Source organism: Myiozetetes cayanensis, unplaced genomic scaffold (genome assembly GCF_022539395.1).
Source record: "Myiozetetes cayanensis isolate MyiCay16 unplaced genomic scaffold, myiCay2020 scf2-11, whole genome shotgun sequence".
In the NCBI taxonomy this organism is placed as follows: Eukaryota; Metazoa; Chordata; class Aves; order Passeriformes; family Tyrannidae; genus Myiozetetes; species Myiozetetes cayanensis.
In genome coordinates this window covers 16,897,384-16,914,219 of record NW_026087411.1, presented here as the reverse complement: position 1 = coordinate 16,914,219, position 16,836 = coordinate 16,897,384, and the positions used below count along the sequence as shown (strand labels likewise).

Genomic DNA, 16,836 nt, shown 5'->3' with positions numbered 1-16,836 from the left:
ACCAAATTTACAGATACACCTGGCAGAATCAGTGAAGACAAGAAAACACCATATTGGGAGATAAAAATGAAAATGTAGAATGAAAAAAAAAAAGGATTAAAAAAAGAAAGACATATAATTTTATTTTGAAGGCCACACTGCTCCTTTGAGCTATTCCTTTGGGGTTTTTGCTCTTTGCTAAGTCTCACTAAGCACTTTCCATGTACCTTTGGGAACCAGCACAAGCTGGGGGAAACAACTCCCAGCCCTTGCTTCACATGGAGAATCAAAAACTGGTTACACCTTTCTGCCTACTATCCTGTAGTAGAGACAGCAAAACAAAATTAGATCATATAAACAGGACAGAGGATAGCCTCTGGGCCTGGTACATTTTGATTAGTGTATCTTTTTGGCCAGCAAATTGGAGCAGCCAAGGTTAACAGATGTGCTTCCACGTACTGCTCCTTGGGCCAAGGGGTTTGCAGGACTCACTCTCCAGGGACATGCTGGCATCTGGGTCACCTGTGGTGCTGGGCCCAACCTGCTGCTCTTCAAAGCACAGTAAGAGCTTGCATTCCATCCCAGCATTCATTGATTCAAAGAGAAATAAAAGAATATTGAGATATAGTTGTAGGCTTGCAAGAGGGCTGTCAGTGCATCTACCCTCTCGTGCAGTGGGTGTACTGTGTGGAAACATTCACACCTCTTATATCTCCAGTGCTGTTCCAGCTGAACTGTCTTAAATACTCTGTGAGCTATGCTTCCTCCACTTTCCAGATCCATACACTCAAAGTACAGCTGGGCTAACATGAAATGCTTGACCTAAGAGTAATTTCAGAAACAGGATTCAGTACTGAAACATATCTACTTAATGGGCTTGGATTTAAAAACACAGCACTTGTGCTTTTTGCATGAGTTCAATCATCCTGAGTAACAGAAACCAGGTTTTTTCAAAGGTTTCCTGCTAATGTTGGTTGAAAACTGCATCCTCCTCACACTTCAAACATTTCTACCCAAAAACACAGCAATATTTTGATTTTAATATCGAAATAGGGCTACTGTTTAGAAAACTGCACTTGTAACAGTCTGCCCTCTAAAATCCAAAGACCTTCCACATACTTATTAAACTTTATTATAACCAAAACGTCCCAAAATGTCACCCACAACAATGTCAGCCACCGGTTTGTCACGGTCATTTTCCCTTACCAGTGGAGAACACCCAGCCCAGAGAGATCACTGGCTGGCTGGACTTCTCCATCATATGTGACTTGCTGCTCTTCTTCATTAGCAGATGTCAACAAGCCATCAGCCATTTTTATGGCTTCAGATCACCAGGCTTGCACACCAAAGGAACCAGAAAGTTCCCACCTAATAAGAAATAATGTTTTGTTCACTTCAACCTAATATTAGAATCATAGAATGGTTTGGGTTGGAAGGGACCTTAAGAGACCATCTAGTTACAGCCCCTCTGACATGGGCAGGGACACCTTTCAGTACACCAGGTTGCTCAATGCCCTATTCAACGTGGCCTCATAGTCAGAGATATGTCCTGAAATGGGCCTCAAAATATGCAGACCCGAAAAGAAGAAAAGGGTGTAGTTGCTGCTGCAGTCACGTTTTCAGACCTTGTAGCTTACCTGCTTCTGAATCGTGGGACCCACGAGTCGTGTCACATGCTGGAGGAAATCCTGATCAGGGAAAGGCAGTCCCACTCACTCTCGCAGCACGCACAGGCAGCAGCATCTCTGCTAAAGTCATACTAGAGCAGTATTTTTAACATGACTCGAAAGAACTGCCAGCTCCTCTGCTGCTGAAAATGGGGCTATTTTAGGCAATTAGCTGTATTCAGACGTTCCTTTCACGATTTGCACAGGCAGTAAACGGTTTAGTAGATTACCAGAAAGGATCAGATATTCCCCTAGATAAAAGCAGTGTTTATTGTGTTGGAAATGTTAACACAGATGGAAATCTTCACACTTCACAGTACCAACTGACCCCGAGGCAGAGTTGGGAAGGGTAGAACCTTGGGGCTTCCTGTTAACATTTGTTTGCCCTCATTCTGAGAAAAACTTGACTATTCTTCTGTCTTGCCTGGTTCGTGATAGTGCTTTGCATTACTATAGCTTCTTTCAGCTCTCAATCTCAGACCTTTCCCTGAAATAACATGGAGGTGGACAAGATAATCAGTAGGTGAGTGTGATCTGTTCCCATCCCAAACTCTTACTGTTGAATGTAGTCCTGGATAAAATCCATTTGACCTTCCTGGCATGTGCCTTCCTGTAAGCTATATTGTGTTGTTAATGATGACCAATTAATATTCCCAGGATTCACAAAAATACACTTGAGGGGAGTTCCCAGGGCTGCAGTGGTGGCTCCAGTACTTTGACCTAGGGCTTGGTGCTGCAGTGCAGGGGTTGCAGTGGCAGCCAGAGCCAGCTTTTTACTTGCTGTAGTCGAAGTTTTCTCTTGTTCCTGTTTGGCAAAGGACAGAGAAAGGGGCTGATGATTAGTATCTGGCATTTTTCAGGACAGGCTGTTATTTCACTGTTTTTTCTAGAAGGCACAAGTGTCTGTCCATCTGCAACAGCAGCAGCAGAGCTGCTACAGCCTGTGCCGTAGGTTAGTGTATGTTTTGGGGTTTGGGAGAGCATGACTGCTGCGAGTGCAGTGGCAGAGAGCAGGGCTAGGATGGCTGGCACGCAGTTTCTGATCACATGGGCATCACTCAGTGCTCAGTATGTAATTATCATACATGGCACTTCACTACAAGGAATAACTGATTTCTTAAACAGGTCTGGCATCAGCCATCAGGCTGCCATGGGGTGGCAGGAGATGTCTCTGACCTAGAGATTACACAGACTTTCTTGTAATAAGAACAGTGCCTCAGATGGCCCTGATTCTGCAAATATTGGAATTGCTATTGCACAAAGCATATGCTTTCACTTTAAGTCTGCAGTCAAGGAGTTTGAGCAGAGACACAAAATTAAACAAGTGTTCAACAGATTTGTTATAATTTTTAAGTCCTCTGTTTGCTTCAGAGGGCCTGGCATTCAGTATTGCAAAGCAATTTTAATGCCTCTTGCTTGATCTGTAAAGCCGGGGAATTACTCAGCTGGGGAAAAATGCAAAACATTGATTGCATGCAATTGGCAGTTCTCCTTGACTTCTGGACAGGAGCAAGCCACAGGCCTGCCAGATTCGGTGTTTGTGTGGAGCCTACGGATTCTGGAGGTCATGGGTGCTGGAGGCAGCTCTCCCATCACTCAGAGCCCTTCAGGAAGGATAGGGTGGAAAAAGCTCCTTTCAGTCATAAAAGCCACCTTTGCAATGGGATAGCAGAGCTACACCAAGTACAAATACTTCTGCATGGCAGGGAAGTAAATATATATAAAAAATAGCCTGCCTTTTATTTCTCTTTAGCATCTCTGTGAGTCAAGTTTTCCTTTGCAAGCCAATATGGAAACTTTAATGCCTGACATTAAATATTCTTTTTAAAGCTGTACTGAACTGAAAAAAAAAGTCAATTAGAGCTTCTTGCAAAGGAAATAAAAAAGTATATTTGTTAAAGTAGTGACATTTCCTTTTGATAGAAAGCTGGTGTTTCTAAGAGTCTGAGATAAAGGCTAATAGGCAGGCTAATCAAAGAACACAGGAACAAGTCCTTATGCAATACCTCTCCCGTCTGTTCAGCACAAATTCATTTGATCTTTACCATTAAGCAATGGGATTTAGCATCATGACACACACACACAAAAAAGACTTGGAGTACATGAGAAGAATTGTGTCCAGGCCATAAGCTTTCTGTCTGGGCTCACAGGCAGTTTTCTCCACAGTCAAGATGCATTCGGATGTGGAACTTATTTTGACCTACTGCAAAACCAGTCACTAGCCATAAACGTAGATCTCAGACCTTGAAGAGACCTCAGAATGAAAGGAGGTAATAGAGTCTGTGTTCCAAACTCAAATTTGTCTCTAAGACGTGGGGAAGGTGCTACTCTGCAGCCCAGCTGTGGATCTTACACTGTCCTTCATAGTTCTCCTTCTCTTTTTCTGTGTTTCTATTCTGTTCCTCTTTACCCTCCTCATAGTTATCCTCTTTCTTATCTGCTGATAAGCTTTTCTGTAGCATCTTACTCTTTCACTATTTCATATTGCCAACACTAAAACACCTACTTCTAAAAATCAGAGGTGATGATTTCTTCTAAAAGTACTGCATCTGACATAGGAGGAATGCTGTGTTAGAACTCAGTTTTGTAGACAAGATTCACTAGAGGCGGAAGTGGAATCTCTTGTTTTGGTGCCAGCAGTGGTGCTTTGATTACACCCAGAGCGCAGCATCCCTAGGTAGTGCATCACAGCGAAGGGTCACGCTCAAAAGGGCAGAAAAACACTTCCTCCAATTGTGGGATCTTTTTGTAACTTCTTAAAAGCTTAGAGTTCTGCTACTTGTAAAGCAATCTGAAAAAGCTGACTTCAACGGGCTTTCCTCCTCACCCATGAATGAGATGTCCAAACAAGCATTTGGAAACCTCTGGAGCAAAATCAGGCAGACAAAGTTCCTTCAGGCAACACTGCTGTTTTCCTGAGTCCAGACAATTTCTGTTTCAGATACCAGTGGATTTTTTTTCTAGTCGTCTTAGAGGAAACACTAATTAGCTTCAATCAAGAGTAAAGAATCTTCATCCTCTGGTACTGCACGTTCCTTGATTGAAAAGAGACAAGCTGGTGTTTGTGTCTTTCCTCCATGAAGAAGAAAATCTTGAGCAGGATTTGAAGCCTGGTGTGAAAACAGGTTTTGCTGACAAAGTCACTGGAAGTCAGAAAGCCATCCAGAACAGCTCAAACCATCAGGGATGGAAATGAAGGGAAATGATTGCGATTTCAGCCTCCTTTCAGAAAGCCACAATGACACCTTTCTCCATGTGCTTTCTGGTTTTAAAGAGGGATGGGGTGAAGCACTTTGCACAAATATCAGACTCCACCACAATGCGTATCCTGAGCTTGGAAACTGAGGCATCCATCACTGAGCTTGCTGGACATTTTGCCATGTACATTAGAGTGAAGAGGATCTCACACCAGCTTTCTTTCTTAAAAACTGACATTACAAAATGATGAACGGCCTCAAATTCCATTAAGTTCAATGCCTCTGCTCAGCTACTGGCAGGATTTGGTCTCTAGGCTTATAGGTAGTTAATGTCTTTTCCTCCTTGGTGGCATATCAAATGCCACATTACCCCAGGAACACAAGAATTGCTCCATTAAACAAAATGTGGAAATTATTACTTTTTTCCATGTGCTGTTAACAGGCTTCATAACAGAGTCACAGACTAGGGTGAATGGAAAGGGACAACTGCTGGCCTCTGCCCAAATCTAGTCTAGCCATAGCAGGATGCTCAGGGCCTCATTCAGCTGAATTTTGACTTATCTCCAACAGTAGAGATCTCACAGCCTCCCTGGACACCTGTTCCGTTGCTTCATCACACTGATGACAATCCTTCTTCCCTCTACCAAAATCACAACCCCTCTTACATTCTAAATTGTCTCCATTGCCTTTCATCCTTCTGCTTTGTACACTCCCAAAAGGTTTGGCTCCATCTTCTCTAAACGCTCCCAATAAACAGCATGTGTGTCATGTAAGAAAAAAAGATGGGCAGAGTTGCACAATGCATATCCAGACTGAGAATTCAGATATTACAACTCCAGGGGAGTTAGTGTGAACTACTTGTTCAGATAATTGGTTTACTGAGGAACGAAAATGTACAAAAATCATGTCTTATCTGAGAGTCAAACATCACTCAGAGCCTTGCACAGACCAAAGAATTCAGAACAGATTTGTCACTAGGAAGAATCAGAAACTCCTCTCCAAACAAGTTTCCAAATCAGTTGTCCAATTTTCTTTTGAAAAACCCTCTAAGTACCCCAAGGCTTTGTGGTGATGGCCCTTTGTCCTTCCAGGTGGATTTGATAAGTGATGTTAAGTGCTGATGCCCTCAGGAATGCAGGTCCCCTTTAAAACTGGCTGGTGTGATGAATCAAAGCTAAAGACAGAGTAAGAGGCTGCAATTCTGTCACTTTTCTCTGACTTCATGGGCAGCTCTGGATTTGTCTCATGGCAATGGTAATGGCAGCAATGTGGGATCATGAGAGTAACATCTGTGAAACAGGAAACCCTAAAGAACTGTAAGTAGGATGTCTCTTGGGAACTGTACTCTCAAGTATCTGAAGAGCTGTAGTAAGTCTCCTCTCCTGCTGAAACTCACACTTCTGGGTGCTAGTGTCACCTTGATAGATAGCTGTCACCTTGATAGATAGCTGTGTAATACCAAATTATGAGAAAAATACATGTGCTGGGTGTCAGGCTTAAGAATCCGACAGACGAGTTAAGTGTATGTTCACCTCTAGTTGGGCATACAAGACCCATGCACTTGAGTGAGTTCAGAAACACTGCAGCATCAGAGCTAAGGAGGGCAGAAAGCTTGATAACTCCTCTTTTTTAATTTTTGGTTTTTTTAGATCAGTGGCATTTTAAAACTAGAGGATGCATCAGTCTAAAGGTTTTAATTTTCCTTATAGCAGCTAAAAAAGCGTATGCCACCAAACACATAGGCAGTGATGAAAAAAATCACTGCCTATTTCAGCAGCAGGGCTAGGAAGCTCTGACCTCTGAGGTGTCAGGTGGCCAAAATAGAGATGCAGTTTGAAAGCCATGCCATATAAAAGCTGGTGGAAACCAAAATGTTGCTATATATTTATTTGAAATTTTTTTTTTTAACTTTGTCCTGAGAAGCATATACTGGCCTATTTTAATTCTTGGGGATGTGAATAGAAATGTGACTCATGATAACTAATTAAGACCAGTTGCAGAGCGATTAAGCTAAACAGTATTTTCCTTTGGGAGAACCATGAGTGTTTCATGCCCTAGATAATTGATTTTCAATATGCCTTCCCATGGCTAGGAAGTGCAAGTTCCTTGCTACCCATTCCCTGCTGGTTTTGGTCACTGAATACTTGATGTTAGAGAAGGAAATAATGAAAATTATCATATTCCATTTACTGCTACAGACTCTCAGTTCAGTGGGGAGCCTGAACATTTCTTCCCATCATCAGTAAGGATAATGGGTCTCACAATGAGCAGCCACTGAGATAGGCATGCATAGGACAACAAATGAGCAACTACACGTGCAGCCTTGAAAAAAGGAAGACCATAGGACTCCAGGATCTCTCCCAGAGGTCATTGATTTGTTGGTCCTTTAATGAAATGGATGATTACTGGTCCCTGCAACTTGCTGATTCTGTTAAAGTCACACTGTAAAGGAGGACCCCAGTTTCCAAAAGCAGTTTGTGAAATGTAACTGTAGACCATGGGATCAGGCTGACTCAGCAGAGGAGACGTGACCAGAGGAGACTGAGAACAGCAATTGAGGCCTCTGCCAAAGCTGACCCTGGTGCAGGTGGGAATAATTCTCTTATTCAGATAGAGCAAAAGCAGGGATGAGGCAAAATACCTGTAAACAAGAGCTGGTAGGGAAACTTGGAGCCTTCTGCTTTGAGCAATGCCAAAACCCATTTCTCTGCAGCAACAGCAGCCACTGCCAGCAGGTCAAGGCAGGCAAGAGCTGCTTGTCCTCAGCATCACCCTCCACAGCACTGGACCATAGCCAGCAGTGTTGTGGGAAGTCAGGGACACGTCCCTGTAGGTAATTGAAAGTTGATTGTATCTAAAATCGGCTGCCAGCAGCTGAACATGTGCTTAACTGTCTGCAAGTCGGCACCCGGTCTCAGCTCTCTCCCAGGCAGGATGTGTCCATTTCTCAGCACCGATGGCACAGCCAGCTCTGGCTGCCTGCAGCCTCAGCAAAAAGGTGCATCCCTGCCTACCTCTACCAAGAGGTTGGTGTGTCCCGAAACAAGATGTATTAGTGCTCTTGTACTGCCCTCGCACAGCTTTTCTCTGGGTGAAGAGAGGACTTCAGTTTTCAGCACTGCTAATCCCCTGTAAAGTTCACTTAATAGCTGGAGAGATTGCTCGAGCTTTATGGAAAGCAAACATCTTCCTCTGAAATGTGATGCCTTTGGCTGGGCTGTTGTGTTTATCAAGCAGTCACTTTCGTCACTGCTGGCCTTATTTTATGCCATATATTGTCAGTGCCCTGTATGCTTTAGCTCTGTGGTGTGTTTTATGTAGAGTTTATCTACAAACACAGTGCAAACAAAGTCAGTAGCTGGCTTGCTCTAATTAGAGCAATGCTGAAGTGTGAGTTCTTAGTGTTGACATTGTTCTCCAGGACAGGAGGAGCACACATCAGGACTCCTGGGTTCTGCTGTCAGCTTTTCCTCTCTCTGCAATCACTTCAGAGTAAATTGTGTAAATGGGATCTTTATAACTGGAAACCTGAATAAATGCTACCGACAGAATATTTTGCATATCTGTGAATACATCAGATGCCTTTAAAAAGTGTATCTTTATTAGGACAAAGAAACCAATCATCCTTTTATTAGGATATCCTCTAACAGCCACTAGTCACAAAGGAAGACTAAAATTCCCTAATAGGAATATACAATTTAAAAGAAGACTGTCAAGATAAAACCCATACTTAAGAGATACTTATTGTCATGAACTTGTGTGACTGTAATAGTCAGAGCTGAGCAATGCTTCAGAAAGCAAACTTTGTTAGATAAATGGTCAGTGCTCCTCATTATGGTACTCACAAGCAGTTCAGAGTTTTCTGAACCAGCTGATTACAGAGGAGCTGGACTGACTTTTTAGCAAGTTATGACCCAGGCAGAAATATTTAGCTCTTCCAAAGAGTGTTGAGCTCCTAGTGAAATGCAGGGCCCTATAGACAAGAAGCATCTTGCAGATGAGGCAACTGAGGAAAAAGGGCATTCAAAGCTTCTGGGACCAGATACATTTGTGTCTGAAGGCAACTGAGAATGAAAGTGAGCCTGTAAAAAGAGCAATGAGGACAGGTCTGTCCAATGTAACTGGAAACCTCCTCATCAAAGAGGCATGGGAGATGAATTATGGGGTAATGTAGCCTCCACTGTCACCACTCATTTGTAGCACTTAATGTATAACTGGAATCAGTCACATAATGGATGCTCAAGGACCAGAAGAAACATCCTGCTGCTCACCTGGGCAGAATAGCAGAGCACCTGAACAAATATGTGGGGCCTTTGCCTGGCAAAAAGAGCCAGTGAGGGTACAAGCAAAGCAAAGTCTGTCTTCAGCTGGGCTGGGAAAGCAAGGTCTCAGTTTTCTGTGTCTATCAAAATCACTCAGGATTTAAATTTTGGATAAATTACAGGGACTAGCTGGGTCAGTTATTTGACATGTTTCAATACCCTGTGCAGTTTATTGCTTTTTAAGAGAACGCAGCATGCATCGCCATTTCAGAGATGGATTTGTTTCAGAGGCTGGTGGTATCTGCATCCTATAGGAAAGGGCCTATAGACCTTTGCAGCCTGAATCTACTGCATGGGATAGTGGAAATGCAATTTTATTCTGTAGCCCACTAGCACAGTGCTACTGAAAGTGTCACTGGCTACTCTGACCCTTTTAGCCTTCTGGTTCTTCTTTTTTTTTTTTTTTGCCTTTATTTATTAATTTTCAAGAACTCAAACAGGGAACCAGAATGCAGACTCTCTAGTTGGCATCCTATGCTGCCCAATATGCATTTTGGCAGCTGTGCTGGGCCAGAGGGTACCCAGACTGCTGGCACAGGTAGAGCAGGTATCTACCACCCCAAGGGTGCAGTGATCTGCCCTAGGGCCAGCACAGTGTGGTGCTCTAGTCAGGAGTCACAGCTTGGCTTTGAGCCTATGTGATGCATTTGAGATTAGAGCTTCAAATGGAGAAACTTCCATCCTTAATTAAACTGCTTATGGGCAGCATCCACACAAAAAAAAGTAGTGAGGTAGCCCAAGAAGGTTGCCACAATTTTTCATGCCCAAGGCCAACCAAATGGCTGTGGAATTAGCCCAGGATTAGGGAGACGTGCAATCTGCTTTCTCCCTGGGTGTGATTTCTTATTCTTGTTGGCAGGTAACAGAAATCAAGAATGGACCACAGCTGCCCATTCAGCAAGTGCTCATCCATCTCCAGCTCCCTGGGCTGAGCATTTAAAAGGAAGGACCCACAGTGAAACTGAGGTTCATCTCTTCCCCATGTTATGTCTCCTCATGGCCATCATGAATTAGGTATGGCCTTAATCTCCCAAACTCAATGTTTCATGTTCCTTTTAACATTTGTAGTTAAGAGAACTCTAGACAATTCCTTTCAGCATTACGTTGCCACAACATCTGCCTGTGCTGTAGGCTCTGCTTTAATTAACCTGCCACGAGAACAAATTTCCTTCTACCCTTTTTTAATTTCCCACTCTATAATTTCATCACATAGCCATTTATGTCTCGGTTGCCTCATGGGGACAGTAAAAGAGGGATAATGGCACAGTCCTTCCTATACAGGGATAATGTCAGAGGGAATAACCTCAGAGCCTGGCAAGCACCCAGATACGAACTGTGGCAAGCACTGTGGCTGCACTCAGCTCTCTGCCGCTGACTTCAGATATGATATTCCCCAGACTCAGGATGTGTAAGTCATACCACTGTTTTGTTACCACTGGATTTACTGAGAGAAGGCTCATCAGTCAAGCCTCTTGGGCAGTCTGAAATGCTTCTCCCCCTTCAATCCCTCCTCACTTGCCTCTTCCAACATCTATTTTCCTTGGCATCTGGAAACCTGAAAAAAACAGGTTTACTTAAGGAAGCTTTCTAAAGAATGGAGGAACCAACAGAGCTGCTTCCCAGAGAGCTCTGTGCTGGTCTGTAATGCAAAATTGCTCAGAAGGGCTGAGGAGACCAGCTCTGGGCACCAAAACTCACCTCCATGCTCTAGGAACACTCTAAATTAATCTGAAGAGTTTGCATGTGTTAACTATTGTCCAGTAGAGAGGGGTCATGGGAAGTTATTAAGCTACTCAAAACATTTTTTAGAACCCCCAGACAGGAAGATAAGCCCTCTGATTTATTCTGTGGAAAGAAAAAACAATATGACACTCAGTTCCATGTGGGGTGCATGCTCTCCCATCCCTCTCCCATTGGTGTAGTCTCACCGATGTCAGTGGGATGGTCACCTGCATAAGTGAGAGGGCACAGCTGAGCCAGAGCACTTGTTGCCTGTAGCCTATTGCTTGTATGCAAACAGGGTCACACCAGCCACGCTGATTATATGCAGTGGTATGAAAAATGTGGATCATCAAAACAGACAGGATAACCTAACACTGAACGGGTTTTTGTTACAAAACTCTCAAGCTGTCTGATATCAAAAGCCAGATAATATAAAGTCTCCCCAGCAACAAATCCAGACTTGAGCAAGAACAGTTCTGGCTCTGCTACAGGCTACAAGAGATCATGTTCCCCATACTTGCCTAACATGTTCTCACCCTTTGTGAGATGCATAGCAGGGTGGAAATCTTGTAGGAAGACATCTCAAGCACAAGTCAGAAATGGAGCCCAAAGCAACACAGTCTGGAAAATTTAGTGCTCAGGGTACTGTCAGCACAATCTGAGGGGAAGCGTTTGGTCCTGTGACACTGTCTTCCTGGTACCAGGATTTTGACCCACTTCCCTCTGCTTTCCAGAGGAATCTAATGCAAAATGGCCCAGAAAAGAAAATATAATTCTTTGTGGTGCCCTGAAGTCATGAGCCAGGCACCTGAATGCAAAGTGTTGAATTTCACATCCTGAGACATTCAAAACTGTCAGAGCTGGCATTTCTTGGGTCATTCTTTTCTTCTTTACTGTTTTTTCTGGGGTTTGCCTCTGGAGGTCAGAAATTGCTGGCTGCATCCTTAAATGTAAGTGAGATTGCAGAAACAGAGGCTTTAAGAAAAATAGCAAATATCTTGACATTATGATGAAGCCTGCAAATCAAAAAATTGATTGTATCCCCTTCCTCACCTATGCTCCTGTCTGCAGTGCAGTGAGCCATGGGACTCCATGGTGTCACACGTGTGATATGGTTTGGTTTTTCCTGGCAAGGAAGCACCGTCATCCAGTTTGGCATCTCAGCATCAGTATATGGAGATAAACAAAACTTATCTCTAAGATAACCATGAGTTCTGCTCTGGCAACAGAGAAGAAAAACAAACCATTGGTCTCACACGTCAGTGCAGCACTTGTCATCCAACAGTATCCCAAAAGTCACCAGTCTACTGAGATGGGAATAATGTTAGAAAGGGATGTAGACAGCCTGCATGGGATCATAAAAATCTTTCCCTCTTTAACTGCCCTTGCTCCTGCTGCATGCAGGCTCTGGTAAAACCCAGCAGCCAAATACTGGGGCTCTTGAAGAAGCACTGGACTTACTTAAAGGGATAGTCCCCCAGGAAATTGGCCTTGCAGATGCCACTTTCTGTCAGCTGCTGCCAAAGCATTCCCTGTTTTGTAACAGAACTTGGTATCCTTGGTGCTGTTTGTGTTATTGAGGGCCCCACATGAGCACTAACTCACTGGTTCTCCACTGCCCTGGGGCAGGTGAAGGGACGTGCTCTGGTCCATATGTCACACTTAGGAAGACACAGAGCGAGGCAGGTCTGTTGAGAACAACAGATTTTGAAAGCGATTAACGTAATTTGGCAACTCATAGCACCACAAATCAGGACGATACTTTGCCTACAGGCGAAGTTATATTGCAATAAGAAGCATCGTAACAATGTAATTCCTTCTGTGTAGACATTCCTGTTTCAAAGCAAGACAGTGGTTATAGCCATACAAACTCCTGTGGACATTCTCAAAGTAAGGTTGAAAAGGTAAAGGGCCCAGAGCCTTGTGCCTGATCCTTCCAACCAGTGTTTGAGCTCAACCACCTATTCCTTTTAAAAAAGAAAACCCACTAACCACTAAATCCCCTTTTGAATAGTATTAATGTAGTATGCAGTCACAACTAAAAAAAAAGAAAAAAAAAAAAGGTTAAACTTTGAACATCCATTTGTTACTGTCACTTTCTTTGCTTGTTTTCATGCTAGCATGCCTGTGAACTTCTGCGTATGGTTCTGTTGACTACCTCATGATATCTTAACAGATCCCCTGCCAGTCTCTAGGCTGCAGGTTGTGGAGCAGCACTTTGGTGTTTGGACAAGCCTGCCTTTCCTTAGAAGTGAAAACAGCCCCAGCAGGAGGAACCACTGACAAAGCAGCCATTTCTCTTTTGCTCAAACCCCATAAATAAATAACATATAAACAAAAGAGTATTTTCAGAGAAATTGGACAATTTTTGCGAAGAAAAATTCCCCCCAGGATGATGGCATGCAGGAAATCCCTGAGCCACAAATCTCATGAGGATGGGAAATATTTGGGAGATCAAGTAGTGCTTGTTTGGCCTTTCTTATGTCAGTTCCTGGCAAAGGCAGGATTAGGGTTAACCAGGCCATTGACTTGACTCAGGATGACTCTTTCGAGTCAACCCTTATTTGTGTGTAATTTGTTTTCCTCTTGGAAGTCCCTAGATGGAACAGGGTGGCAGCAGGTTTGTTAAAATGGGTGAATGCCACTCCATGCTGCTCTGCTGGTCACCTGCAAAGTGGGCAAAGCCCCTGGCAGCCATTCCAGCAGTGTGGAGTGTAACCCCCCACCCCCCAGCTGCCCGTCAGATCATCCAGATGAGCTCTCCTGGGTCTGTCCCTTTTCCCTGGGACTAAATGTGCTGATGTGCCTCTGAACCACTGGTGTTTGGGTAAAGAACTCCTGTAAGAAGTAACCAGCAACAGCAAAGGCTCCGCCGTATTTGAGCACCTGCGTATCTGACTGCGTGTTCGCAGCACCATCTAGTGCTTCACAGAGATTTTTTTCTTATTCCTTCCCCAAATCAGCAGTGATGTATAGAGGGTCCATCCTTCCTCCTTGGCACACCGCTAGTCCGGAGGCTGTTGTGGGGCTCGCTGTGAGGGCAGCACTGCGTGGGTACACAGCAGACGTGTGAGAGCCTGGGAGATGGGCAGCACACGATCAGAGGCGTGTCAGCATCGCAGGGCAGGTTTAACTGAAATGCCAGTGTGCAACTCTGAGTGACACCTGCGAGGTGCCTGAAGCCCAGCTAGGACTCCACATCCAGCCTTAGTTGAACCTTATTTCCAGAATCTCTATAAAAATCACGACAAATACTTAGCAAGGGTTTGGAGTAACTTTAGTGCTCTCCTCTTCCTTTCTCTAAAGAAGCTGCAGAACCAATGCCCTCTGCTGATGCTAGGGGATAATTACCTATCGTGAGCAAGAAAAAAAAAATTCAGATTTAACTTCTCGAGTCGCTCTTCTTTGCTTTTGTCAGAAGCCTCATTGTTATCTCCAGCCTGGAGAAAACAGAATGACAGGATTGTTAGGGTTGGAAGGGGCCTCTGGAGATCATCCAGTCCAACCCACCTGCTAAGGCAGGGTCACCTCCAGCAGGTGACACAGGAGCACATCCAGGTGGGTTTTGAATGTCTCCAGAGAGGCAGACTTTACGACCTCCCTGGGCAGCCTTTTCCAGTTCTCTGCCACCCTCAACATAAACAAGTTCCTCATGTTGAGGCGGAACGTCTTGTGTTTCAGTGTACGGCTATCGCTCCTCATCCTGTCGCTGGGCACCACCGAGACGCCCGCCTGGGAGCAGCATCATGCGGACAGTGCTTGGCTGCGGGAGAGCTGCTGAGCACAGGTTCCCCCGAGAGCCGGGGAGCCTGCTCTGTGCGGCTGCGGGCGGAGAGGCGGAGGGAGGCTGAAGGATGCGGAGGGTCCGGGCAGGACCAAGATGGGGACAAGAAGGGTCTCGAACCCGTGACCCCCGGGGTCCGCGCGGCCCCGCGCCACGTGACGCACCGCCGCGCCCGCCCCCCATTGATACACCGTAGGAGCCTGCCAGCCACGCCCAATCGATGCCCGAGCGGCCGTTCCGCCCGACGGCCGAGGAGGGGCGGGGTGTTCGGCGCTCGGCTGCTGCTGCCGCGGGCGGGGGGCGCGGCGGGCACGCGGCGCGGGGCGGCTCCGCGGCGGCGGGAGCGGCGGCGATGGCGGAGCCAGCCGAGAAGCTGTACCGGGCCGAGTACGCCAAGAGCGGCCGCGCCTCCTGCAAGAAATGCGGCGAGAGCATCGCCAAGGACTCGCTGCGCCTGGCACTCATGGTGCAGGTACCGCGTGGCGGGGCCCGGCCGGGCCGGGCTGGGCTGGGCTGGCCGCTCCAGGTGGCGGGGCCAGCCTGGGGCTCCGCATCCTCCGCTCGCCGCGGCGCTCCGGAGCCGCCCGGCCGCGCCGCTCGCTGGCGCGGGGGCGAGCGCAGCCTATTTTTAGCGGAGGCGCCTTCGCTCGGTGCTGTGCCCGCCGCAGGGGCCGTGCCCGGGGCAGGCCTGCCCGCAGCTCCCCGGCACGGGTGGGACCCGCTGCCCCCGCGCTGCAGGGGCGGCTGGAGGCGAAGCGGTGCAAAGCTCACTGCTCGGTGCCGTGGCACGGCCAGGGGGGCGGCCCGGGGGCCGCACAGAGGCGCTTTGTTGCCGCCCGGGGGGCGAGGTGGGAGGCGAGCTAATTCCGTGGCTCGGCTTTTCCGTACCGCGGGAAGCGCCGTCACTCAGGGCACCCGGCGTCGGGGCCGGGGAATCTCCGCTGGGTGGGCGCTTTGCATACGGGACAGAGGAGCTGCGACCCGAAAGGGGTGGGAGGTCTGGGGCAGCCCCGTGCGAGCCCCCATTGCAGCCCCGGTAGCACCGCAGGGTGGGCGGGCGGACCGGGTGGTCCTGCAGAGCTGCTGGCACAGGGCGGGCGTGGAGCAGCCGAACCGCAATCAGCGAACTGGCTGCGAAGGCACGTCCTGCTGTCAGCCGCCCTCGCGTTATTTGCCTTTTGGGGAAGAAACTGCTCGGCTTCCCTTCGGAATGAAGGGAAGAGCCCCGTTTTGCTTTGGAGAGCTGGAGGCTGTGCACGGAGCCGACATCCCACCCTGCTGTGCGGGGATGGGCAGGGAATCGCCTCCCTGTGCGGGAGGCATGCGCCTCTCTCCCGTGAGGGAGTACTTGATATCCCCTAGTTCCAGCGGGGAGATGGAGGAGGGCACCTGCAGCGTTCTGGGGATGCGGGAGGACAGTGGGCTGAGGCTGGGGGTTGTTGCTGTGAAAGATAAGAAAAAGGCATGTATTTGTATATGTGGAAGGCGAGCAAGGACATGGAGTGCGAACGCCAGAGCCAAAGCCCTGCTGGTGGATGGCTGCTGTGGCTCCCTGAGGAGCAGGTTCTGGAGGACGTTCCTCCTTGTGCCCCGGGGAGAGGCAGTGCTTGGAAGCAGGAGGGGAAGGGTCCAGTCCTTCCTTGCCCGCGCTGCCGGGGCCTGGCCCTCCACCGGGGATGCTGGATGCCGGGCAGGGCTAGGGCTGGCAGGTCTGCCGGGCTTGGAGGCACAGCTGGCTCCCCGCAGGGGAAATACCTGCCTCTGCCTTTGTTCCCCAGAGCCTCCTTCCCCTGGGAAAAATGTGGGATCGTGCGATGCCGGGCTGCGGTGTTTGCTCGCACGTGTTCCTGCTGCTGCCTCTTCCTTTTGTCTCTCCGGCTGCCCTAAGCCGCTCGCTGGAGCTGCTCCTCCTCCCCTGCTCCAGCTGCTGCTCCTCGGTTTCCTCGCGTTTATCCCTTCCTGCCTTCCCTGGCAGTTTAAGCTGATGCGAGGCGGGCTGTCCTTCCTCAGCACGGAGGCCTGGGCGTCCGCGGCGTGCCTGTGTTCTGGTTCTGTAGGGGTTGGTTTATGGAGCGATCTCCTGGGGGCAGGTGGAAGGGGACAGCAGGGACCGTGGCATTCCTCACAGAGCCGCTGCCTTTTATTGCCACCTATCTCCCCGAAAC

General features: G+C 47.4%; 1 protein-coding gene across 1 annotated transcript in view; it reads left to right on the top strand.

Moving 5' to 3' along the window:
• Positions 1 to 14,960: 14,960 nt before the first annotated feature.
• PARP1 (poly(ADP-ribose) polymerase 1) overlaps positions 14,961 to 16,836 on the top strand; it is a 33,700-nt gene continuing 31,824 nt past the window's right edge. Inside the window, exon 1 of the mRNA XM_050315336.1 lies at positions 14,961 to 15,143. Within this exon, the coding sequence (XP_050171293.1) occupies positions 15,024 to 15,143 (120 nt within the window). The 5' untranslated portion in view covers positions 14,961 to 15,023. The remainder of the gene's footprint in view (positions 15,144 to 16,836) is intronic.